Source organism: Podarcis pityusensis, assembly GCF_964106645.2.
Source record: "Podarcis pityusensis genome assembly, chromosome: 8".
In the NCBI taxonomy this organism is placed as follows: Eukaryota; Metazoa; Chordata; class Lepidosauria; order Squamata; family Lacertidae; genus Podarcis; species Podarcis pityusensis.
Window position 1 is genome coordinate 69,620,538 of NC_138033.1, and position 26,476 is coordinate 69,647,013.

The 26,476-nt window shown below is 46.4% G+C and overlaps 1 protein-coding gene across 3 annotated transcripts in view; it reads right to left on the reverse strand.

Moving 5' to 3' along the window:
* Window positions 1-991: 991 nt before the first annotated feature.
* The window catches only part of CFAP74 (cilia and flagella associated protein 74), an 84,139-nt gene continuing 58,654 nt past the window's right edge, over window positions 992-26,476 (reverse strand). For 2 of the 3 annotated variants that reach the window (XM_081015969.1, XM_081015968.1), the window contains exons 26-39: window positions 26,093-26,369; window positions 24,895-25,029; window positions 23,696-23,823; window positions 21,654-21,788; window positions 19,018-19,127; window positions 17,361-17,416; window positions 9,437-9,556; window positions 7,875-8,030; window positions 6,544-6,670; window positions 5,266-5,420; window positions 4,262-4,397; window positions 3,730-3,857; window positions 2,826-2,960; window positions 992-1,964 (exon numbers count right to left, since the gene is read on the reverse strand). In XM_081015969.1, coding sequence (XP_080872095.1) covers window positions 1,866-1,964; window positions 2,826-2,960; window positions 3,730-3,857; window positions 4,262-4,397; window positions 5,266-5,420; window positions 6,544-6,670; window positions 7,875-8,030; window positions 9,437-9,556; window positions 17,361-17,416; window positions 19,018-19,127; window positions 21,654-21,788; window positions 23,696-23,823; window positions 24,895-25,029; window positions 26,093-26,369 — 1,897 coding nt within the window. In that variant the 3' untranslated portion in view covers window positions 992-1,865. Of the gene's footprint in view, window positions 1,965-2,825; window positions 2,961-3,729; window positions 3,858-4,261; window positions 4,398-5,265; window positions 5,421-6,540; window positions 6,671-7,874; window positions 8,031-9,436; window positions 9,557-17,360; window positions 17,417-19,017; window positions 19,128-21,653; window positions 21,789-23,695; window positions 23,824-24,894; window positions 25,030-26,092; window positions 26,370-26,476 lie in introns of those variants that run through there. The other variant, XM_081015970.1, reaches the window with a different exon arrangement.

A 26,476-nucleotide genomic window follows, 5' to 3' on the forward strand; every position in this document is an offset into this window, starting at 1 on the left:
GCCTGAGGCTCTGTGGGTGGGTGTTTACCCAATTTTGGTATAAACTAGCAAAAGCATGATTTCTTCCAAAATCTCTGCGCTCTAAACCTTTATTGGATACTGTATCTCAATTTCTGACAACAACCAGGGCAATCTAAAACACGGATGGGGAACCTACAGCCCTCCAGATGTTGCTGGACTACCACTCCCATCATCCCTGACAGTGCTGAGGCTGATGGGAGTTGGAGTCCAATGGCATCTAGAAGGCTACAGGTTTCACAAACCCTGGCTCCGAAAGGTTATCTAAAGCTGCATCTATCTTCACAGGCACACAACCAATCAATCAAAGAGATTTGTATGATTGGGTAGGCCTTGACACTGATGCAACAGCATGCGATGTCTGCAAGTCTTTACATTACCAAATATTCCACGTAGCACACATTTATTGTAATAACTGGTTGTGGAACAAGCATTTGCATGCAGAGGCCACATACTGGGCAGTGCAAGCTCCTACAGTATAATTATTGTCATTTATAGCACCACCCGTGGTGTGCAATTACCACCCTGGAACAGACCTCATTGGCTCAGAGGCCAGGATGGAATGTTCTGCCAGCTGATCAGACTGTGAGGATAAACAGCTATTAGCTGCCCTTCACAGTGATTGACATATGTTTGCAAAAGGTCTGGAAAAACTTCAGTCAAGCGAACTTCTAAGGAAGAAACACACAGTGTGATTACGAAGATGGTTGGTGGATGGGTGTGGATCTGGGGCTCAAAACCCCCACAAACTCCCATCATTTCAGACTACAACGTTGCTTCTTGAACAACTGTGTGAGGCTGTGTGAGTTCAAAATTGAGACAGTCCCGGCACCAAGGGGAAATAATAAGTTTTTTGCTGCTTTGGCCCTTGCTGAAACATAAGGAAGAAAGTATACCAGACCTCCTTTCTTTTTCTTTTTTTAAAAAAAGTTTGAATCAACTGAATACACAACGTAAGCTACTTTAAAACAGCTTTGTATTCAGAGGACTTTATTCAAAACAACAGTGCAGCATTGACTCAAATCAAAGTCATCAGTGGGTTCCTTGAAATATGGCAGGTTTGGCTGCTAACCATCCATCTGTGGAGTCTTATTCTCCACCTTATTTGCCAAATTCAACACCCCACCTACATCCCTCCTTCTAGTTTCAGAAGATAAGTTGGGCTCACCATTACTAGAAAACCATAAGGGGTCACGTAAAAGAAAAATCAGAGCAGTGGTTCTGTGGAAGGAGGAGTTTGACCCCCTTCCCCATCCTGTTTTCCAGATCTATATAGCTCTGAAACTGCAATTAGCCTTGCTGGTGTTTGGTTACCTGTATTATTCTGATTGTTAAGAGTAATTTACAGCTTCAAAAGGGGAAGGATTTAGATCCAAAAGGCGGGGGGTGGGGGGGAGGAAATGTCACAGCTCCCATAAAATTTGGATTCCGCAAAAAGAAAACAGAAAAAGGAAGAAGTCAGGTGATACAATCACAGCTGCCCCACCTAAGAGCCTAAGGGTGGAGCTTAAAAGGAAAGTAAGACTTTCCTGTGCCTTCCATCTCTGAAAGCTGAGACTGCCATAAGGATCCCACCTTGGCCCATATATTCTGAAGGAATCTTCCTAGTTTCAGTAGAGCTGGTTATGAAAGGATACAAAGGACCCCCAATTTAAGCAACTTTAAGGGAACTGGATTATGCCATTTCAGATTGCAGACTTTTCCTCATCTTCTTTTTGATCTGTTATCTTTTGCTTCAGTTCTGGATGCTCTGGGAAATTCATGAGGATGAATGATCCAACACCCCCAGGGATGTTTTTCCATCTTTCTTCAGAAAGGGCAGTTTGGAGCCTCAGCTCAGTGGCAGTTCACTTGGTCACGATCCTGCCCATGAAGTAGACACTGTACACCTCCTTGATGTCTCCCTTCACATTCAATATGGCTGATCCAGTCACAGGCTGGTTGGGCTGCAGAGACAAGATGGAGGGAAGCGCTAGGCAGAAATTGCAGGCAGCCCAGTGGACAGAAATGCTAGCCCTGCCTCCCCATTGACTTCTTTATGTTTTCTGAACTACAGCTCCCGTCAACCCTGACCACTGGTCATGCTGGCTGGGGCTGACAGATTGCCTGGAGGGCCACAGGTGCTCCAGTACTGTTATAAAGGGTGCATAAATGTCACTCACCCCCTCCCCACAACCAAATAGATTCATCTAGAGCAGGAATGGGAGACTTGTGACCCTCCAGATGCTGCTGAAATACAACTTCAACCATCCATCAGCACTGATCTTGAGGAAGATTCCTCCTTTGCTTCTTTTTTGGCAAGGGGTAGGGGAATTCCCCATCGGCACCAATAGGATCAGGAAGAAAGGAAAGAGTTAAATTCTCCCCATACCACCTGTTGCTGTCTGGAGAATTATCAGCCCCCACATCAGATGCTACTTGCATTAAAAATAAAAATTGCACATTATATACAAAGCTGCTTGTCGTGTTCAGTTTGGCCCTGAGTGTCTACTATAAAATGACTCTCATGCTTCACATGAACATATGAAGATGCCCCATTGGCCCTTCTAGGCCAGACATCTAACTGGCAGTGGCTATGAAGGATGTCAGGCAGAGATGTTTCAAGCCTGGTTTTGCAAGATCCTTTTAACTGCAGATACCAGATATTGAACATGGAATATTCTGTCAGCTATGCTGGTGTTTTACCTAAGCCTCCTTTGCTTAACAGGGAAACTGACCTTATAAAAAACTTCCCTCCTCCTATCCTACTGCTTGGGGAAGTATAATACAATAGCAATAAATGGCACATTTTAAACCTTGCAACATACATTTGATCCAGCAGGGGGCACCCAAGAAACATTGATGGGTTTGGTTTGTCCACGCTCAACGCTTCCTTTCACAGGATCGACAGTGAATCCTTTTAGCTGAAGAAGTTGCATGTTTTCCCAGTTGAATTCTACATTCTGCAGAAACAAAAGGTTCACCACACACTGTCAGACACTATGGCTGATGAAACCTCATGGCACAAAACATGCCTGGGTGAATAAGCGAACATGCCCTAAGATCTGCTCCCCATTTGTAGAACTGATTCAAACTGGGATTCTTTTTTTAAAAAAAAGGAAGGCAAGAGACCATCTCAATTTTTCCGAGTATCCCATAACAAGGTGAATCTATAGCACTGATTTGTGCTGGTGTAAAAAAAAAAAAATGAACACCAGCAATTTCTGCTCCCATTTCTGTTTGTGAATGAATTCTCTGACATCCCTAGACACAAAGATGTGCAGAGCTGGACTCTACATGTTGATTTGCCAGGGTCTGTAAGAGAATGATGGGGTCTCTGCCACTGCGTCTGACATCAAACCTGTCCTATACCTCTATTTCCCTTTTTCTTCTTTGCAATTCTCCCGCAGGGAAACGGTGGTGGGAGTTTTCCCCAGATGACACATCCCAGGGTATTGTCGCTCCCTTTCTCAATGTGCCTCTTTCAACTCTGCTAGCAAAATGGTTCATGAGAAGGAAGGCCAAAAATTGCAGAGAGACTTGCAAGGGTAGAAAATGACTGAGGGAGATGATTGGCTTTTTCCTACAACTTGAGTCCCATCCCTTCCAAACAGTGTTAACACACTCCTTGGAATATGGCCCATGTTTCCCAGAAAACCACTGTGCTGGGTCCTCTAAGGGTGAGGGTGTTGGGAGCCACTGACATATGCCTGGCCCCTACGGCTCCTGCACCTTCTTTGATGCAAACTGAGTGCTTCGTATCGCGCCAACTCTCAGCTCCCGAGTGGCTGGGATAACAAAAGTCTCTGACTGGACACATTCCAGGTTCAGAAGAATGGAGTTTGTAGACTTGCCGCTCTCTGCAGGAGAAACAAATCCAGTTGTAATTGTTGGTGGGGCAAGAAGAAATTGGTAAAAACACATACACATACACTCCTAAACAGTATTAATTGGGATTGTACAGGGACCATAACTACTGTCACTGGTAGGGATAGACAAATTTGCCAATTTCAGTTTGTTTGTTTGTTTCATAAAATTTATACACTGCTTGGTTTAATAAAAAAATTCTCAAAGCTGTTTACCAAAAAAGACAATGAAATTATCAGTAAAAACAACTAATTAAAAACATAAAAATCAGCAATAAACAAAAACAAATTAAAACATACATCAGCATTCTACATGGTGCGGCAAGTTAATCTAAACATGCTTCTAAAAATGAAACAGAGATTCATCCATCAATATGGATGGGTTTAAGGTGGGCTACCTGCTTTGCTTGCTTCTTCAGCCATAGACGTAGTTACGGCCAGTGACTCAATGGGCACATCCAACGGGTCACCTCCTTCCACAAACATTATGTGGTTCCGTGCTGCCCCTTTCAGCTGGATCACACGGATGGTTTCCTAAAAAGATTATCGCAGCCTAATGTTTATTCCACTTTACTGCAACAGCCCTCAGTAGTTTCGGCAGCAATTCTCTTTGCAAACAGCTTTGAGGTTTTTTTCCCTTTAAACAATTAAGTGGTCTGGAAATTAAGTGGTTGCTTTTGGGCAACCATTCAAAGCTCTCCACCAAAGTTCAGAAACTTTGTAGAAATCCAAATAAAGTTTGGGCTTTGCTGGGGGGTTTTAGTGGCTTTGCAAAGGGAAGAGTTGTTCTTGTTGCTTTTCCAGGGTATTTGAGAGTCCTTTGCCCTTTGGCCTAGTAAACACTAGATGGCACTCCTCATTCATCACCAATGTTCCTTCGTTCACTGGTTCATCTTAAAGTAGGGGAGAAACTTTCACAACTCAGTCCTTGAGGCAAGTCACTTCTGTTTGGATTGTGCCACACATAGTGTACCAAGAACCAAATTTACAAGAGCCTTAGGAACATAGGAAGCTGTTTTACACTGCATCAGACTCTCAACACCGATTGGAGGTGAGTCTCCAGGCTTTCAAGAAGGAGTCTTCCCTGGCACTTGCTACCTGGAAATGCTGGGGGTTGAACCTGGAATCCACTACATGCAAAACAAATGCCACACCCCTTTCTTTAAGATACAGGAACAAAGGAAGCTGCCTTATACAGCTAGACCATATTGGGTCCACCTAGCTCAGTGATGTTGATACTGGCTGGCAGCAGCTCTCCAGGGTTTCAGACTGCAGACACTCCTAGCCCTACCTGGAGATGCTGGGGATTCCAGGACATTAGCAGGACCTGAGCAGAACAGCACTCTCCCCTCCTGCAGTTTCCAGCAACTGATGCTCAGAGCCCTACCTGAGCCAATCTCACCTTGCCAAAGATTAAAATATGGATGCAATCGGAATAATACAGGCTCTCATGATCAGGGCTGAAGGTGATGGTGAACTCCTGACACTTCTTGAAAGTGATGGTGCCTTCCACGGGAGAGACGCTGAACACACTCAAGCCATTGTAATTTTGTGTACCTGGGAATAGATGGAAACACAAACTGGTAGGAGAAAAGCAGCTGGAGAGCCACATCTCCTTGGCCAATATTTTCAGCACTCTGTTCTACAGGAGAGGTAAAAAACCCAGCAGCAAAGCTGGAAAAATCTGGATGATTAAACGTATTAAGCTGGAGCCTGCTGTCAAGCTTGTAAAAAGGTATAAAAGAGAAACACACAACACACATACACACAGCTTAGGGAACTAAAGTACCACAGATTAGAACAATTCAAAGCAAATATTGAACACAAGGCTTGTCACCTGGCCAAGGAAGCCCTATCTGTTTTTAGTTTATTAAGTAAAGCTGCATAACTATGCATGTGAGAAAAGATTACTTAAGATTTCAGCAGTCACAGCAGTCTTCATCTTAGAGGAGAGAGCTTCATTCTTTCCTATGCAGGTAGGAATGCCTCTGAAGATGGTGCTTGCAAATAGTTGTATTAAAAGTAACCATCTAAAAATCTGCTGCTTAGTTGATCAGGGCCATTTAAACACCGTAGCCTACATTTTGTTAACTCCAACTCCATAGGCTTTCCCCTCTCCTTCATCTGCCGTCCAGCAGCAGCTATTCCATTTGTCTGCTGCAGAGAAGCGAAGCAGGGCCAGCCCTTTTCCCTTTCACGCTGCACCTTCCAGATTGTAAATTTGAGGGCAGGAACTGCTGCAAACTGCTACAGTTTGGCTTTTGCTAAAACTTATGCTATACATCTCACTATCTGCTCTGACCAAAATGAAAACAGTTATTTCTTAAATTAATTTCAGTGGGAAAGGAATGTCAAAAATGATGCAGAAAATAATGTAATTATTTATGTTATGTTCATGGACTAACAAAAGGATGGTGGGTGATTGTGTGATTTCTGTTCCTGACCTCGGACGAATGTGCAGATTGCGGCAATTTCCACTCTCGGTTCCGAAAGAATTCTCCAACATCCCTACTTACACCGTGTGGCTGGAATTATAAACAGCAACTGCACCTGCTCTTAGAATTACTTTCATAGAATATATACGGACCCTGATCAACACAGGATTGCTTTCAGTAAGTCCACAATTATCTCCATCACTTCCATTAATTAATATTCAAAAGCATTAAGAGCAATTATTTACCAACTACGTCTGCTTTCCCTGGAGATGCGAGGAAAGGGGGAATCTTTGGCTGTTCTCTTTCTCTGCTTGGTGAGAGCGAGTCAAGAAGAATATTGTATTTCAGGGTCAGATTCGAAGTGTTCTCTATCTGCAAGAGACCAATCAACCAACGACAGAGTCAAAAGCTGTGTTCCTGCAAAGTGACTTCAACCTTTTTCTGTGGTTGTCTTTCTGCTATATCCATGCATGGGCACATTTATATGAACAGGAATCTCGATTAATAATAATAGCAATCAGCTGCAGCAGCCTTAATGTTTGTATACCACCTTCAAGTATTTTAAATGCTTTGCGTGTGTGATCTAGTTGTAATCCTTACTCTGTACAGAAGTGATGGAGAACCTGTGACTTTCTGAGTGTTGCTAGACTCCAGCTCCCATCAGCCCCAGACAGCTTGGGCCAAGGATGATGGGAGCTGCAGTCCAGCAACAACTGGAGGTCCACTAGTTCCCCACCCTTCCTGTGAGGTAAGTACTGTATTTTTTGCTCTATAAGACTCACTTTTTCCCTCCTAAAAAGTAAGGGGAAATGTGTGTGCGTCTTATGGAGCGAATGCAGGCTGTGCAGCTATCACAGAAGCCAGAACAGCAAGAGGGATTGCTGCTTTCACTGCGCAGCGATCCCTCTTGCTGTTCTGGCTTCTGAGATTCAGAATATTTTTTTTCTTGTTTTCCTCCTCCGAAAAGTAGGTGCGTCTTGTGGTCTGGTGCGTCTTATAGAGCGAAAAATACGGTAAGTATTATGATCCCACATGCTGCAGATGAAGGGACAGAGGCTGTGGTTTGCCTAAGGCCAGCTAGTGAGTTGTGAAGCAGAGGTGGGATTCAAACTGGGGGTTTCTTGATTCATAGCCCAGTGTCTTAGCCACTAATTCAAGGCATTGTTTATTTTGTCCCTGTAAAAAATGATCATATAAATACACTCGTTCTGTTCATCACTTTGGATTTGGAGCATACTTTCTCCTGGCTTTTTACAGTATTGAAAAGGCAGCTGTTTAATTCCAGACTTCCTCAACCTCAGCCCTCCCAATGTTTTTGGCCTACAACTCTCATGATTCCTAGCTAGCAGGACCAGTGGTCAGGGAAGATGGGAATTATAGTCAGATGTTTTGGTTCCAAAGAATGTTCGTAAACCAGAACACTCACTTCTGGGTTTGCGGTGTTTGGGATCCAAGGTACAACTGTACTGCTTTTATTCACATGCGTAATTTCTGTTCCTGACCTCAGACGGACCATCTCTTTCCATTTCTGATGGAATCCTTCAACATCCCTATTCACAGTGCAGTTGTGATTTACCTTGAAAGTGGCAGTGGCTGTTTCCTTAGCAAGAACATATCCCATGTTGAATACGTCTCCTTCCACTGAGCAAGAAATTGAAGGGATGACACCCTGGCCTGTCAGGGTAAGGGTTAGAGTGAATTTCCCACTGCGGATCTCCAGCATTTCAAAGTACTGTGGGATAAAACATTATTGGTCAGTAAGGATAGCATTATATCAGGTGGCATGAGCCACCTAAGGGGCTCAATAAAAGCTGAGTGTCACCTTCCTGATATTTAGGGGCTACTGATAGTAAAGTGTCCATTATGGATGGCTAGACCCATTTGTCTCAAAGGGGAAGGGACTAAGTCCCACTGGGAGCACTGGTACTTGATAACATTCCATCATTCTCAGGGCAAATTGTTCAGAAGAAAACCACTAGGGACAGCCATGTTTCTTTTCTGTACGCTTGGACTAATGAGCAAATGGGGGCACTGATCCACCAACCTCAGTCTCCTCTAAGCTAGCCACCACTTGCCTGCCTTTTTACAACCCGTCAGGATGTGGCTCTGCCTGTTATTGGCTCTGGCTCCACCTGGCTTTCATTGAATGTGTGATATACTTAAATGTACATACACATTTCTATTTATATATGCATATTCATTCTTTGTTTTAATATGTCTGTCTGTTTGTACTTATAGTTAATTGAACTGAATTATTTTTTTGTATTACTGTCATCAGAGAGGTGGAAGATGTGCCTGTGAGATTTCATCCCTCAGGTGCCAAAATAGCCTAGCTGGCCTTGTAGCCTGACTTTGAGGGGGATCGTGACTGCTGGCTGCACTGCCTCAGGCGGCAAAATGTTTTGGCCCTTCCCTGTGCACTTAACATGTCTGCCCAGCATTAACAAGCCAGGCATACATGATCTGAGCGCAGACTCTGCTGGCATGCTAACACAGCATGTATTGTGGGACAGCGCATGTGACAGGTATATTTAAGCATGGTGGGGGCATGCAGAACTCATGCACGATTAACCACCTGTCATGAAGTCTGCATTACATATAAACCGGGCCTTAAGATAAAATGAGTATGGAGGAGAGTATGCCAGGGCTGCACAGCCTTTTTCAGCCAGAGGGCCACATTTCCTTGTGGAAAACTTTCCAGGGGCCACATTCCAGTGGTGGGCAAAGCCAGAGGTAAAAAAAGGGGGAAGCAATGGATGTGCCTCTTACCTTTGTACATAGGCAACATTTCAACCACTGAAAAGTCAGATGTTCTACACACACACACACACACACACACACACACCTCCATCTTTCTTTCATCCAGGTAAGGAAGAGGCATTAGCATAGTTCAAAACCCACACATTTATCCAAGCTATCCTAGTTCAAGGACACATCCTCAAAGAATTTCAGCAGGCCCAGGGAATGGTGTGGAAGGGGTTGTGGCCTTGGAGAGTTCTGAGGGTCAAATAATGAAGCCTGGAGGACTGCAGTTGATTCCTGGGCTTGAGGTTCTCCACCCTTGCAGTACGATCCCCTTGGAGGAAAGGTGGGACACCAATGAAATAAACTAAACCAATTCCTTGTTTAGAGACTCACCGGTGTGTTCTCCTCTGGGCAGAATGAGATGAGAAGATTGCGGGATTCGCCTTCCTCCAGTGTCCAGAAAGGATTTAGCACCGTGAAGGATCCAAAGGGATTCAAGAAGGAATATCCCAGCTGAAAATGACAGCTCAAGGAAACACAAGTTTAGTGGTAACCAAAGCAACCACTCCACCCCCCAAAAAGAAAAGAAATGGAGACAGCCATGGCAATCTGTTACCTAGGGACTATTACAAGAATTAGCAAGCATGGGGACTTCCCTTCAGATATTACCGTATTTTTGGCTCTATAAGACGTGTCAGGGAACTGCCATCGGAAGGAAGGGAAGTGAAAGGGCTCACACAGGTTGGGAGAGACTCAGCAGCTGAAGAGGGAACCAGTAGGGGGAGAGGAGCTGAGCTGAGGGAAAGTGAGCTGGAGGGATGGCTCAGAGACACTTCCAGCGAAAACAGTGGGGAGGTTTCAGGACCTCCTGTAGGGACACCCACTCCTCGCCGGAAACTGTCACGCAGAGAGTCCAGAAGACGTGTTTCCGTTAAGGAGCTTTTATGTTGGAAGCGATTCCGAAAGCAACCACTGTCGGAATCTGCCAGCGACTGACGGAGCCATGTTTAAGGGGCTCCGTTACAGACAGAGGTTTGCAAACTTGACCAAACTCTGAGGGACTAGGATTTTACACACAAGCAGCTCATCGTCCCATCACAGCATTCCGACAGTCTCCGTGAGCAGCTTGTGCAGGAGAAGGCATCATGAGCAACCCAGCCGGAACCGGAGAAGCAGGAGCTGGAGCGGGTCCAAGCCTGGAAGAAAGGTACCGGGTGTTGGAGGTCCAGCTAGCGCTGCAGACGGCGAGGCTCGAGGAGAGGAGGGCTCAGGATGCAGACAAAAAGGGGAAAGACACCCAGCTCGTCAGAAAGGTACCAGGATTGGTGCAGAAGTTTGGGGGGGAGCCCAAAGACTATCATGGCTTTCGGACAGAGATGCAATATGCCCTCAATCTGCAGTTTGATGAATTCCCTGACGAGGAATCACGAGTGGCTTTCGTGATTGGGCATCTTGAAAAGGGGGTGAGAGACTGGGTTAGACCCCTGATGGCAGCGAATAGTGACGTCCTAAAGGACACGATGAAGTTCTTTCGCGCCATGGATCTGATGTTTTCCAGCGATATTGAACAGGGAGTGGTCCGCAGACAGTTAATGGCTTGCAAACAGGGGAGCCGATCTGTCCGTGAGTACTGGACTGAGTTCACCATGTTGATCCATAAATTGGGGTGGGATCTATCGGCGGAACCCATTCAAATGCTCTTTGAAGAAGGGCTTTCTTCGGCTGTGAAAGACGAACTTTCCCGGGCGCCCAGGGCGGAGTCTATGGACCAGCTGACCAAATCAGCGCTGACCATAGGAGCGCGCCAGGAGGCGAGAGCATTGGAGAGGCGGGAAGGGAAGGGGGAACGTTGGAAGGAGTTCCGCATTCCAGACATTCCAGAGCCAACTTTCCCGCCGGCAGAGCCGATGGAAATCGGAACAGCGCGCGCGCAGTTTCAAAGCCCAGTGAGGGGGGAAAGAAGGAGGGAAAAGGCGCCCGGAAATGCTATCTCTGCCAACAGCCAGGTCACTTTGCCAGAGTCTGCCCCCAGAGGAAGGAATGGCAAGGGATGGTAGGAGCTGTGGAGGGAAGAGAGGAAGAAATACCGAAGCAAGTAAAAGCCAACGCCTGGCTGCCACCGTCGGGGCACAGCAGCCAGGCCAAAGAGCAGTGAAAGTGCCCACGCCAGAACCTCCTAAACCCGCCCTAGTGATAGAAGTGGCGCTAGAGCTGCCAAACGGACACCCTCTAAAGATAAAGGCGCTGTTGGACTCAGGCAGCTCCTGCAATTTCATGAGCAAAGAGTTTGCAGCTGAACACCAGATACAGACGATCCCTTTAAGCAACCCCCTGCAGGTGACCACGATCGATGGCAGGGAGCTGTTGGGAGGAGAAGTCAGCTTGCAGACCGTCCCAATGATAATGAAGGTGGCAAGGCACACCGAACTGATAGCGTTTAATGTGGCCACCTTGGGAGGAGCTCCCATTATATTGGGGATGAGCTGGCTAGCGTTACATGATCCGCTGGTGGGCTGGCATCAGAGAGTGGTTTCTTTTGGTTCAGCACATTGCTTAGAACACTGCAAAGAGGGAAAGGGTTTGGCAGGGGCCCAAGCCACCCTAGCAGGGACTGAAGTAACGGAGAACGTGAAGGTACCACGACAATACGCAGATCTCCGCGACGTCTTCAGCGAAAGGGAAGCTGACCAACTACCCCCGCATAGACCCTTTGACTGTCAAATCAATTTACTCCCTGGGGCACAGCTCCCTGTAGGCAAGCTGTACGCCATGTCAGACAGAGAGATGCAGGAGCTAAGAGAGTTCATTGACAAGAACCTGAAGAGAGGGTTCATCAGAGAGTCCAGGGCGGTGGGGGGCAGCCCAGTGTTTTTTGTGGATAAAAAAAACACGAACAAGCCGAGGCTTGTGTGTGACTTCAGGGCCTTAAATGCAGTGTCAGAACCAGTGGCTTTCCCTATGCCCAGGATTGACGACATTTTGACAAGGGTCAGGAAGGGAAAGATTTTTACTAAACTGGACCTAAGGGGGGCGTACAACCTGATACGAATAAGGAAGGGGGATGAATGGAAAACCACCATGTTCACCCCTTTGGGGGCATTTGAATATTTAGTTATGCCCTTCGGCCTACAAGGAGGCTCCGCGTGCTTTCAATCGTTTATGAACCACGTCCTGGGGCCTTTGCTTTACAAGAATTGTGTGGCCTTCTTAGACGACGTGTTGGTGTATTCTGAGAATGAGGAGCAGCATGTGAGAGACGTCAGAGAAGTGTTGAGCAGGCTGCAAGCCAACCAGCTGTGGGTGAAACTGGAGAAGTGTCAGTTTCATACCAAGGAGGTGGAATTCCTGGGGTATCGCCTGTCAGACAAGGGATTGGCCATGGATCCCGGCAAGGTCCAGGCGGTGCTGGAATGGAAAACACCCAAAACAAGGAAGGATGTGCAGAGGTTCCTAGGATTTGGGAACTTCTATCGTAAGTTCATCCGAAACTTTGCCCACCTGACGGCGCCCATTACGGACTGTCTCAGCAGTAAGAAGAAGTTCGTTTGGACTGAGGAGGCGGAGCGAGCATTTGAGGAACTAAAAAGGGCCTTCGCCTCGGAACAACAACTCCTGCATGTGGATTTACAAAAACCGATGAGAGTGGAAACTGACGCATCAGACAGAGCGATTGGGGCGGTGCTTCTGCAGCCAGGGAAGGAGGAGTCAGAGTGGAGACCGTGTGCCTTTTTTTCGCGAAAGCTGAACAAATCCGAGAGGAACTACACGGTGTATGACCGAGAACTACTAGCCATTCATGAGGCGTTCCGGAGATGGAGGCACCTGCTAATTGGCGCACAACATAAGGTGCAAGTGTGCACTGACCACAAGAACCTAGAGTATTGGAGGACGGCACGAGTGCTCAACCAACGGCAAGTGAGATGGGCCCAGGAGTTCTCCAAATTTAACTTTGAGATTTGTTACGTGCCAGGCCCAGAGAACATTAGGGCGGACGCTCTCTCACGCAAACCTGAATATTTGGAGGGGGAGGGAGCACCCGAAGAGAGACATGTCATTCCAGAGGACCGCTGGGTGTGTGGGGCGGCATTGGTGGGACAAAGAGAACTGGTAGAGGAAACAGAGAATGATGAATACGCCCAGAATAAGCTCAGAGGTCTTAGGGGTGAGGGAGAGGAACCAGGGGGTTTCGAGGAAAGAAATGGAGCTTTGTATTACAAAGGGGCACTGTATATCCCTGAAGGAGACTTAAGGGGGAGGGTACTCAAGCAGTTGCACGACAGCCCCACGGCGGGGCATTTTGGACAACACAAAACCATGTGGTTGGTCACCAGGGAATTTTGGTGGCCTAAGGTGAGGGAAGATGTACGGGAGTATGTAAGAGGGTGTGAGCAATGCCAGCGAGCCAAAGGGGAGAGGCGGGCGCCGGCGGGGCTATTAGAACCCTTACCAACCCCAGAACGACCTTGGGAGGCAGTGTCGATAGATTTTATGACTGATCTGCCGAAGTCCAAGGGGAAAACAGCCATCATGGTGGTGGTAGACCTACTAACAAAGATGTGCCACTTTGTAGCCTGCTCGCATGCAGTCACGGCGGAAGAGACAGCGAAGTTATTTGTAGAACACATTTTTAGGTTGCACGGGGTGCCATTGAGGGTGGTCTCAGACCGAGGAAAACAATTTACTTCCAGGTTCTGGAGGAAGCTCATGAGCTTACTGCAGGTGGAGGTCAACTTTTCGACTGCCCGGCACCCTGAAACCAACGGGCAGGCGGAAAGAGCAAACGGTGTCCTCCAGCAATACCTGAGGTGTTATGTCAATGACAGAGAGAATGACTGGGTAGAAAAGTTGGCGCTGGCGGAATTTGCCTACAACAATGCCGAGAATGTGTCCACAGGGATGAGCCCCTTCTTGGCTAATTATGGGTGTCATCCCAGGGGTTTCCCAGGGGGAGAAGGGGAGAGATGGAGCGTCCCGGCAGCCGAGCATTTTGTAGAAGAAATGGAAGCAATCCATCGTCAGCTCCAACTCAACTTAGAAAGGGCGAAGGAAGAATACAAGAGGCAGGCAGACAAGAACCGAAGGGAAGGTGAAACCATAAGGGTGGGAGATAGGGTGTGGCTGTCAACCCAAGGGTTGCCGTTCAAAGGAGGTTGTAAGAAATTAAGACCCAGGAGATTGGGTCCCTTTGAGGTCATTCAACAGGTCAACCCAGTGGCTTTCAGGCTCCGGTTACCCAACCACATGAAACTGCACCCAGTATTTCACAGGTCGTTACTGTCACCGTATGAGGGGGGACGAGAAGGGATGGCCACTCGGGGACCGGTCATAGAAGAAAGGGAATGCAGCAGCCATGTGGCAGAAATCCTCGACGCCAGGTGGAAGGGGGATCAGGTGGAGTATTTGGTAGCGTGGGAAGGAGAACCGGAGTCAGAAAACACTTGGGTAATGGCAGAAGATATCAATGACGAGGTATTGATAGAAACGTTCCATCAAAGGTTCCCAAGGAAACCTCAGCCTGTGGAGAAGTTCCGGAGGGAATACTTTGGGACCACCGATGAGGAGGAGGAGTTGGAAGGATTCTCGGACTCGGAAGGGGAAGGGGAGATGGACTCTGAGGAGGAGGAGTACTTCGAGACCAGGAACCGCAACAGGTGGAGAGAAGTGTTCGGGACATCGGAAGATGAAGGAAGTTCATTCCGGGGTTTTGCCTCCTCACCGCCCGTAGAGGAGGGGGCGAGAGGGGATGAAGGGGGCCCTGGAGGGGAGGTGGATGTCAGGGAACTGCCATCGGAAGGAAGGGAAGTGAAAGGGCTCACACAGGTTGGGAGAGACTCAGCAGCTGAAGAGGGAACCAGTAGGGGGAGAGGAGCTGAGCTGAGGGAAAGTGAGCTGGAGGGATGGCTCAGAGACACTTCCAGCGAAAACAGTGGAGAGGTTTCAGGACCTCCTGTAGGGACACCCACTCCTCGCCGGAAACTGTCACGCAGAGAGTCCAGAAGACGTGTTTCCGTTAAGGAGCTTTTATGTTGGAAGCGATTCCGAAAGCAACCACTGTCGGAATCTGCCAGCGACTGACGGAGCCATGTTTAAGGGGCTCCGTTACAGACAGAGGTTTGCAAACTTGACCAAACTCTGAGGGACTAGGATTTTACACACAAGCAGCTCATCGTCCCATCACAGACGCACTTTTTCCCCTCCAAAAATTAAGGGGAAATGTGTGTGCATCTTATGGAGTGAGTGCAGGCTCCATGGCTTCAGCGAAAGCAACGCGAAGCCTCCAGAGCGCAGCGGGAGCGCTCCCACTGTGCTCCAGAGGCTTCGCTTCGCTGGAGAGGCGCTGCGCAACGCCCCTTCAGCGAAGCGGGAGGAGAAATGGAAGGGGCTCCATTTCTCCTGCCGCTTCACTGAAAGGGCGCTGCACAGAGGGAGAGAATTTTTTTTTTCTTGTTCTCCCCCTCTAAAACTAGGTGCGTTTTATGGTCGGGTGCGTCCTATAGAGCGAAAAATACAGTAATTAGTATTTGCTGGAGGACTGAATTGATCTACCGTAGCCTGGTTGGGTTGCCATGTGTTGCCTAACTACATACAGGGGCACTTCCGGCTACATAAAAGACTCTGGGCACAGGCTTACACTTGCATAAAATCTGCAGCTGCTAATCTAGATCTGCAGATGCAAACACAGGTTTCTGAGCAACTTAAGATGGAGGGGTGAATCAGTGTTTCACCAGCACCCTGCTTTGCAGTATGTTGAAAAACCTTGTATGCAAAGGAAGAGGCCTAATTATTATCAGCTTGTGGTAACATGGAGGTGGGTTTTTCCACCAATGGCACCAGTGGTATGGAATGCCTTCCTTCAGGAAATAAGAGAGGCCCCATCAATATTGGCATTCTGCTGGCTCCTGAATACATGCATACCTGTTTAGGGTTCAAGCATTTTCCTGAACTTTAACTTCATGATCTAATAGTTTAAACTGTTTTTTTAATTGCTATGCTTTTGTACTGGCTTATTTCATTGCAAATATTAGCTATGGATGTACGTTTTCATGAAATTGTTTCACTGTGTATTTTAATTACATATAGATTTTATAATTGATTTTACACATGTAAACTTCTTAGAAGCCATTTTGGCATGTAAATGATGTATAGATTAAAAATAATAAAATAAAATAAAAGTGGAAGGAGCAAGAGATCGACAGACCAGCACAAATGACATGGGGCTGGCTGCCCCTCCACCAGGCCACACGCTAACAGCTCAGATTGCATGCCAAGAACAATATCAGATGGTAGACAGCTGATATGCAGGTTGTAGCAAAGTGCCTCATCTATTTCATTTATTTGCAGATTTATAAAAACGTTTCGCAACAGGAAGTTAACAAACAGTAAAAATATACCATACTTTTCCGTGTATAAGACTAGGGGTTTTTTTTCTAAAAAATAATGTTAAAAGGGGGGGTAGTTTAATACACGGGGACAATCTCCCCCCATTTTCTTAATTTTGGGTCCCCCAAATTAGGGGGCGTGTTATACACAGAAAAATATGGTACAGGATATATAAAATATCATCTTACTTTATGTTCCCTACCTCAAGCAGGCTTACCCACTATTGCTGCTGGCAGTGACAAGCAAGAATGTGATCTGTAGCTGATGACTCCGAGATCCCTGGCATTTTAATTTACCCACAATATCCCAACACAAAGGCCTTGTAGTGGGCACAGGACCCCACCTGCTCAGCTTCCAACCCATTCCATTGCTGAGTGCAGAAGGTCTGAAGGGGCCTCCTATATCCAGATGACAGGGAACGCTGCCTTTTCAGGGTTCCAGATTGTGTTGGTTTCAAACAAATAGATAATATAGCCCCTTTCAATCCTTGCCCACTCAGCACAGGAAATTCAGTAACTGAGATGTGCTCTTATAAGATGCACCTACTATTCCATTGTCTCCACTACAGATACAAACTGTTCCTGCTTCTCAGGAAACCCCTGGGAACAGTAGTTCTCCAAAGCGGTGGAGGAAACCTCTAGTGATTCTCAACTCTCTCACCAAACCATAATTTTCAGGATCCTCTGGTTGCAATCATGCCAATTCAATGGGTACCCAACTTAAATTAGTAGCACAGGTATCTCCATAATATAATATTCTAACCTGTGACTTTGAAGATGGAAGTATATGTGGGTATCCTATTGTGTTTATTTTGGAATATTTGGAATATTTGGAATATTTCACTCCAAACAGCAGAAGGTGAGTCCAGTTGATGTCTTCTACTGAGCAGCCACAGATTTTGGGGAACAGAGAGAGGATGATTCAAAGCAAAGGATACAACCAGCTGTTCTTGAGAGATGTTATGTAGCTTCACTTCTTTCTTAACTGTGTGCCCTAGTAAACAAGAGAACCTCGCATTTACAAAGGTGAGCCACCCAGAAAGCATCTTTATTGGACGGCCATACAAATAAAAACAAACAAACAAACAAACAAGCAAACAAACAAACAAACCAGGAAATCAAGCCAGTGGAAGTCTGTTTTAAAAATCCACCCGGAAGCCATTCTCATATTATTCCAGAAAACAAAACAACCCCCCCAACTAAAATAAAAAAATCAAAGAAGAATTCTTAAGATGCTTTCAGATGTTTCAGTAGGGAAGACAGAGGTCCAGCTGTTCCGTGTGTAGAACTAGGACACTTTTTACAAGTGCCACACAATGTTTATTTGGTACATGCAAGGAACTGACCCTTTAGTGTTGCAGCACCTACTCTTTGGAACTCCTTGTCCATTGACTGTTTAGTTTTCAGCACCTGCTAAAACTTTTTTTGTTTAGGCAAGTCTACCAACACATGCAATTTTTAGCATGTAATGTTCATGACATGCATTTGTTGCAAAACTGCTTTAATTTATATTTTGATCAGTGTTTGATCAATGTTGATCAATGTTTATGTCAACTGAGTTTTTTAACATATGATTTTATTGGCACCTACAAAAATGTTTATTAATTTTGAATATAAGAACAAACATACAATCAGTTACAGTTTCCCCCTGCTCCCTCCCCATAACAACCCCAACTACATATTAGCATTTTAAATTATTATTATTTGCATTTTTTATGGGAAAGTCTTAGAGGCTTTTGGTGATTAGGCAATGGTATAAGCCTTGTTAAATAAATACAGTGTGGCTGCCAATGCCCTTTTAGGGACAATATATGGTTTGAGCCATGTCAAGAATCAGACTGTGTGTGTTCTAAAGTTATCTAGTGAGTTCACTGTAAAGGCAAAGACTCAAACAAGGGAGTCCCTCCTGATTCAGCACTACAGCCCCATCTGTGGTATACATTTATAGCACTATCATGTCACTTTAAACATTCCTAACTCTCTACAAGGCTCAAGACAGATCTGGCTAATGGGTGGATTTTATGTTTTAAAAAGTGGGGGAGCAGCTTTTGTAGCGATTAAACCAACTCAGCTCTTTACTGAGCATTTGGTCTGGTTTGTTTAAGGAGCAGTTATATGAAAATGACCGCTGGTCTGATATTCATCCTGATTTGCTTTGCGGGGTACTTACACATTGGCCCACTAATCATTTGTTCACTCCACAATTCTCAATGCATTTCCCTGTCACTTTCAAAACCACTTTTGTTTTTTTAAAGTGGGATTGTTGTGCCAGGTCCTTTAATTCACTTTAACTGCACAAACCTACAGTCCCAGTTAAGTATTCCAATCCCTCCTGCAAAATGTTTACAGCCTGGAGATCACCCCATGTGTTTCCCCAGGGTCATCTAGTCCAACCCCCTGCAATGCAGAAATCAGAGCTAAAGATTCCTTGATAGATGTCCATGCAACCTCCCTTTAAAAACCTCCAGTGAAAGAGAGTTCAGCATCTTCCAAGGTCTGCTACATCCTTCTACACTCCATCTTAAGATTCATGACGTATTTTTGCTGCTTTAACACCATTCTAGCAATAGGGTGTGAGGAGGCTTGGTTCCATACCTACGCCAACATCCCCAAAGTTGAAGACTGTTCTCCCATTATTCGAAGTCACCATGAGAGCAGGTGCCACGGAAGGACAATGCAGCTCTAGGTACAAGGTAAAATAAGGGCTACAAATACACACAAAAATAAAGAAAAATGATGATTGCTGTCAGAATATATAAGGTATCTGATTGTTCCAATATATGGACTGCAAGTCACCCTAGTGTTTTATTCAAGGTCTCAAGTACAGTATGTGCAAACATGGCTTGAAAATGGGAGGCATTGGAAATACAGTTTTCTTGAACTTGAAGGCTTGTGCACCAATATCTGATATATGGGTTGGGCTAAAAATGATATTGCCCTAATATGGATTTTGAATCAGCAGTAGAATTAAGAGTCTAGAAGGTATGAAAGAAGAACTTTTTCCTTTGGGCTAATGGTAGTATAGAGTAAAGGGAGGGGATTTTTGCTGGGACAATAGTGGGAGGGGAGAAAGGGCTAAACCCCTCCTCCTCCCCCATGGCTAAGCAAGGTCCATTAATTTCAATGGATCTACTCTGACTGGTTCTTAATTATGGATTGAGAATCATGACTACTTTGGTCCTCAGTTAATCCTGACAACAACAAAAACATGGTGCCCAGATTTATGTGCTTTCCTATTTTCTTTCACTTTCTGCATTGTATTTATTAGCCTGTGGCCAGGGACTGAGATTCCTTTCTTAATCTTTGTATGGTGCTGAGGAAACTAGGAACTTTATAAATAAATTAATGAACAACAACCACACAACAACCACAACAACCTTGAAAAGTAGGAGAGACATACATTTTCCCTATGCTGCACAAGGGGGCAGAGGATGAGAAAGAATGGTTGGCCTAAGGGTGGGTTGGGGAATTTTTGACCCTCCAGAGGCTGCTGGACCACAACTCCCACCATCCCTGAGCACTGGCTGTGCTGGCTAGGACTGATGGGAACTGGAGTGCAATAACCTCTGGAGGGCCAAAGCTTCTCCAGCCCTGGCCCAAAGCCATGAAGTTAGTTCATGAGAGAAGCAAGATTTGAACCAGAACTGCCTGGGTTTCATTTTAGCCATTTCCCCACTGTGCGACACTAACCAATTTATTATGTATTACTGTTTTATTCATCATTATTATTGCATTTATATCTCACCTGTTCTCCAAGGAACAAAGGGTGATGGACACGGATCAGCCTCACCCCATTCTATCCTCACAAAAACGCTGTGAAGTAGGCGAGGCTGAGAGACTGTGACTGGCCCAAGGTCACACCCAGAAAGCTTAATGGTTGAGTGGGGATTTGGCCTCTGGCCTCTTGGGTCCCAGTCCAGCACTCTAATAACTACACCACAGCAGCACTTGTTCCAGCTGGCTTTGTGTAGTAAGCTTCTTAACTGGTTTACCTATTCACTCGACTCCTACTGCAAATAATCCATCAGTGCAGTGGTAAATTACAACAAATTGAAGTGTTTTTTCCTTTTCCATTTTCATATTTAATAGAACAAAATAGCTACTTTAAAAGTGACCCCTGATACACTGCCATGTGGTGGGGGAAGCAGTGCACTCTCTCTCACACACACCCACACCCCAACTCCCATCTACATCTATGCTCAAGGCATTTAAAACTATATGACCAGGGTACAAGTCTGAAAAGTATGCTTGAGCAAGTCTAGCCTTTAATTATCCTGTGACGCAAAGAAGTCTGTGTCTGTTGCAACAGGCACACAGACTACTTGCTAATTTTAGCAGCTACAGATGTAGCCAAAGCAACCACAACAACAACACCCCCGCCACATTAACTGTATGGGGGATTGCAGCTCCCAGATAACGCACCTGCTCGGCTTGCAGGAGGCCTTGGCTTTAATCCCCAGCGTCTCCACAGTTAGAAGGGGAAGGAGATGGGAAAGATCTCTCACTCTCTGCAATTGACCCTGGAGAGCCGCTTTCAGTTAATAGACCAAGAATGGGAAGCCTGCAGCCCTCTAGATGTTGTTGGACTCCAGCTCCCATCAGTCCTAGCCAGCAGGGTCAATGGTCAGGGATGATGGGGGCTGTAGTCCAACATCATCACAGAGGTCCACAGGTTCCCCACCCCTGATTCGGATCAAGAGAATTCAGAGCCACCCTAACAAGACTGCAGCACCATTCAGCTCCGTAAGAATGGATATTTTGATCTGACTAACTGTATATATCTTTCTCTCAACATCATCTCAGAGGCCCACAGGTTTCCCTTCTCTGGACAGAAGGCTCTTGGGAGCTGGGAGCACCATCCAAAAAAGAAGGCTGCCTTCTGTGTCTCTGTAGGAGTAGCTGCACTGTCTTTTATCAAGGCTGATTACAATGCAGATGGGGAGCCTGTGGCCCTCTGGATGTAGCTGGACCCTGCCTCCCAACAGCTCCAGCCAGCATGGCCAATCCTTTGGGATGATAGGAGTTGGAGTCCAATAAAAACTAGCCACCCAGAATGGCTAGGGCAACCCAGGCAGATGGGTGGGGTACAAATAAATATATTATTATTATTATTATTATTATTATTATTATTATTAGGATCTCCCTCTCAATGGCAGACAATACAGGGCTAGCTGAATCAATGGCCTGGCGGGCGGCTCTGTATATATTTAGTTCCACATTCATCACTGTACTTGTAGTGTAGGTTTTCAGTTCCTTTCTTCTCGTCTATATCTCCACATGCTATCAGGCAAGGGATAACATATTTGTCAAAGTGGTTGGCGAAGCTCCGGATCAGAGATAAATGAGCTGCGATATACTCTTCGGAACTAGAGAGGAGGAAAAGAGAACATTGATGGCAAGGAAAAAAGAAAAGCAAAACAAATCATCTTGCGCATCCTTTCAGTAACAAGTCATGGCTGTGGATTTGATGCATTTATAGCAGAAGAGGAGTCATCCACAGCTAAATGAAGTTTCCCTGTTCAGACTTGCCAATCACATGGTCGGTGGTTCGAATCCCCGCGGCGGGGTGCACTCCCGTCGTTTGGTCCCAGCGCCTGCCAACCTAGCAGTTCGAAAGCACCTCCGGGTGCAAGTAGATAAATAGGGACCGCTTACCAGTGGGAAGGTAAACGGCGTTCCGTGTGCTGCGCTGGCTCGCCAGATGCAGCTTGTCATGCTGGCCACGTGACCCGGAAGTGTCTCCGGACAGCGCTGGCTCCCGGCCTATAGAGTGAGATGAGCGCACAACCCTAGAGTCTGGCAAGACTGGCCCGTACAGGCAGGGGTACCTTTACCTTTACCTTACCATAGCAGAAGAGGAGTCATCCACAGCTAAATGAAGTTTCCCTGTTCAAAGGCAGTATGCCACTGAATACCAGTAGTGTGGAACAGGCAACTGGAACAGGAGAGGTCTAGTCTTTAGGTCCTGCTGGGAAGCACACAATTGGCCACTCTTGGAAATCTTTGATCTGATCTATCTGAGATTTTATTATGCTCCCTACCAGGGATCACTAAGAGGGAAGAGAAAGCCGGGGATGAGTCTAGGGCAGGTGCAGGCATAGACTCAGAACAGAGATGACTTTACTGGCAGGCATCAGAAAGGGCCAGTAGAGCAAGAGGCAGACAGATCTGATCCATAGGCAGGGACTGAGGCTGTAGGTGGGGATGCAGAGAGAGTGTGGTAAATCTACAAGGGGGGCCTGGAGCAGGAGTCAAAGGGAGTAGGAATGGACAAGTGCGGAGTATTTGGAAAGATTTTCCCTGACAAGTGTACCAATAAAAAAATTAAAAATCTGGGCCACGGTAAAGGTCCAGTCGCAGATGACTCTGGGGTTGCAGCGCTCATCTCACTTTATTGGTCGAGGGAGCCGGCGTACAGCTTCCGAGTCATGTGGCCAACATGACTAAGCCGCTTCTGGCGAACCAGAGCAGTGCACGGAAACACTGTTTACCTTCCTGCTGCAGCGGTACCTATTTATCTGCTTGTGCTGGCATGCTTTCGAACTGCTAGGTTTGCAGGAGCTGGGACCGAGCAACGGGAGCTCATCCCGTTGCAGGGATTCGAACCACTGACCAAATTACACAAGTAAAGGTTAATTCTGCTACCCCCATAAATGATGCTCTGCTACTGAGTTACAGCCCTACCTGCTTAGAAGTGGGCAAAAAGAAGCCAGGATGACTGCTGGAGAGAGTTCCATCAAATGGCAAGGTTGCTTTTGTAAGGCAGACTGCTGGCTAATCCATTAGGAATCTATCTTAAATTGTAGATTAGGTGTGGGAGCAGCCATTGTGGTGCTCTGCAAATGAGTTGCACCAGCTCTGCTTGCCTGTTTCCTGCTTGTTTGTTCTTAAGTCTTCAGTTATTCTGGGGTCCCAATGCCCTAGCAGAATCTACCATCTCTGAAGCCTATCCTGCCTGCTCTCATGCTGGGTGGCTATGAACCACTATTAAAAAAATTCCCACAATGCTGAAGTTTGACAAAGCTTCACTCTGGGGTTTGTGGGAAACAGCAGCTCTTGGCTACTCACTTTTACCATTAGATAAATCCATAATGGGGGGGAAGGGTGCTAGTGTAGGAGGATGGCCCACTGAGGACATTGTGCTAAAGATTTCCCAAGCCTGATGCCAGCCCCAATTAGCCATCCACACCCTGGCATGCACCCTGACAGTCATGGAGAGGTGTACTTGGTCAGCCATGGATGAGGGAAATGGAAAATGCCTTTTCTCACGCACTCTGGAGAAATGTCCTCTGGGTTGGGCGGCTGAAATGGTCGGGTGTGCTTTGAGATTTGACTGATGGAGAGTATGCTTGATGGCCTCTTTCCATCTTTCCGGGTAAGCAGGGCTTCCTCTTTCCTTCTCTGCCATAGAGAGAGAGAGAGAGAGAGAGAGAGAGAGAGAGAGAGAGAGAAGCAGGGAAGCAAAGCCTTTTGGTTAACTGCTGGAATGGGGGGAGTCAGAGCAAACCTCCCCTTGCTGAAAGCAGGTGCCTAATGGGAGGGGAAAGGAAGATGATAAGAGAGCTGAGTAGAGAGGAGAATTATGGGGAAGGAATCTGTTGTGCCATGGGGGCAAGACATGGACTCCACTTCCAATGAGGACCTTGTGCAGAAATGGATCACCAGGTGCAGAGGAGTCACTATGCTTGCTTTCTGGCAGGTGGAACGCTTGGTTATGGAGGGGGTTGGCAAGGTGTCAGGAAGGTCTGCATGGTGTAAATGCACTCACAGAGCCAATCGAGTGCTCCTGCTGACGCCTTTGCCCCACACTGGCCTCCCCGTTGCCTCACCCCTCCTGGAAAGCAACAGCAATCTACATTCTGGGAAGTGACTGAAGTGGCTCCTCCCCACCCAACAAGTTGCTTCTGGCTCTGTGAGCCCTTCTCGTAATGGACTGCTTGTCAATAGGGGCTGATTTGTGGGCAAGAGCAGGGATATGGCAGAAATAGGCATGTCTGGAGAGCAAAATGTTAACAGGAGGTTGATGAGGAAAGACCATCACTATCTCCAATACCAGAGGCAATGTGCCTTAGAATATCACTTGAAGAATGGGTAGTAGAGACTGGTTCATTAGGGCAAATGGGGCACTGCCCCACCAACCTCAGTCTGCCTGCAGACAGGTCCCCCCCCCTCCCCGCCTTCTAACTTACAACCACTGCCTGCCACCATCCTCCTCCTTAGTGTCAGTGTCACTATTAAAGGATGGGGACAAAACTAGAATTGGTTGGCTTTCACTGTCAATGGCTTTGACCCTCCCTACTTCTTGGGCTCCTTTGACTTCGGCTCCACCTGTTGCAATGGGCATCAGCCACCACTGCTGGGCTTGGCAATTCCTAAAACTGCACCTGCCTCTCTACACAGTGTGACATGGGTACGGCAGATGTTCTTTGCAATGAGCAACACGCAGGAGGCATCGATCCCTCCCACACTTACCTGCAGTTCCAACTCCCGAGCCTTCCTCTCCATCTGAGCCTTTGCTTCGGCAGCCTGGCATAGCAGGTGGACTGCCTCCAGCCTAATAAGCTGATCACACAACACTGGGCGGAAGGACACTTCCAGCATGCATTTCTGGCATGGGGGGAGGAGAGAGGAGGCCGGAAAGAAAGAGAACATGGAGAATGAACTTGGGTAGCTAAATGGAGTTCAGACTTATGCTACATTTAACAGACAATCCAATCCATAATAGAGAACAAAGCAGGAGGCCTGGTGGATCTGGCCAAAGCATCCTGTTCTCACTGTAATCCACCTCAATGCTGTGAGGATAAAATGTGGAAGAAGAAAACCGTAGATGCCCCTTTGAGCTCCAATGGAAATCCCACAGCAGGAAATGAGTAGAATAGCACTCTAGCACACATGATACCTAGCAACTGTTATTCAGAGGCATACTGAAGGTAATATAGATATTATGACTGGTAGCCTTCATGGATTTGTCTAATCCCCCTTCAAAGTCATCCAAATTGGTAGCCAGAATTATAGTTTGTGGCAGCGAATTCCACAGTTTAACTGTGTGCTGAGTGAAGATGTACCTCCCTTTGCCTCTTGTGAATCTCCCACCATTCAGCTGCACTGTAAGACCCCATGAGGTTACAGTATTGTGAAAGAGGCCTATCCACTTTCTCCAAACTGTGCATAATCTTATACGCCTCTGTCATGTCCCCCATTACTCAACTTGCTTTCTAAACTAAAACTCTCCAAGGCATTGTATCCGTTCCTCAAAGGGGAGTTGCTCCAGTCCCTTGATCATTCTGGTTGCCCTTTTCTGCCCTTACACTGTATGGTTCCCCACAAGGCCTGTCAATTCCATGCCTCCCTCTGGACTCACAAAATATACATTGTATAGCAAATGAACACAATCCAGTTCATGTCCACGTTACTTCCTAAATCTGGGGTTTTACGCTTGCAGCATAAGCTCTCCTTATTAAGAAGCCTGAACTATATCTAGTGGAGAACAAAAAAAGGACTCTGGTTACATTTCTTCTTTAAAAATGTGACTTAAAGCTACATGTGCTCTCAACACTTTATTTTTCTTTAAGGGAGGTGCATCAGGCCAGATACATAGGCTGTAGTACTCCATAAGCATGAAGGTTCTATTTTTATCCAGATCTTTAATACGCTGAGAGTGTGTGTTTACCTTTCCAGGCAGGACAGTTCCGACACATGGCATGATCGTAATAGGAGAGTCTTCTGGAACAAGGAACTGGAAGGAAGTTGGCCCAACGGGGGCCACTTCTCCTTTGCCAACTCTTGGGACACTGTGAGTGAACTGATTGACACTGACATGATTGTTGATCACAAAGATATTTGCTGTTGACACGTCGTTGAGAGCAGTGGCAGAAAACTGGACCAAGGTATGAGAGAGCTCAAGAGGAGGGTGGACTCCGACTGCCTTGCATGACAGCTTGAATTCTCTAAAAATGGAAACACAGCTGAAAAAATCCGGTCACAGCACAATACGCAGCCTGTTGCCAAGACTTTAAATAAGCCCTATGACAAGTATCTCATTGCTTTCAAGTAA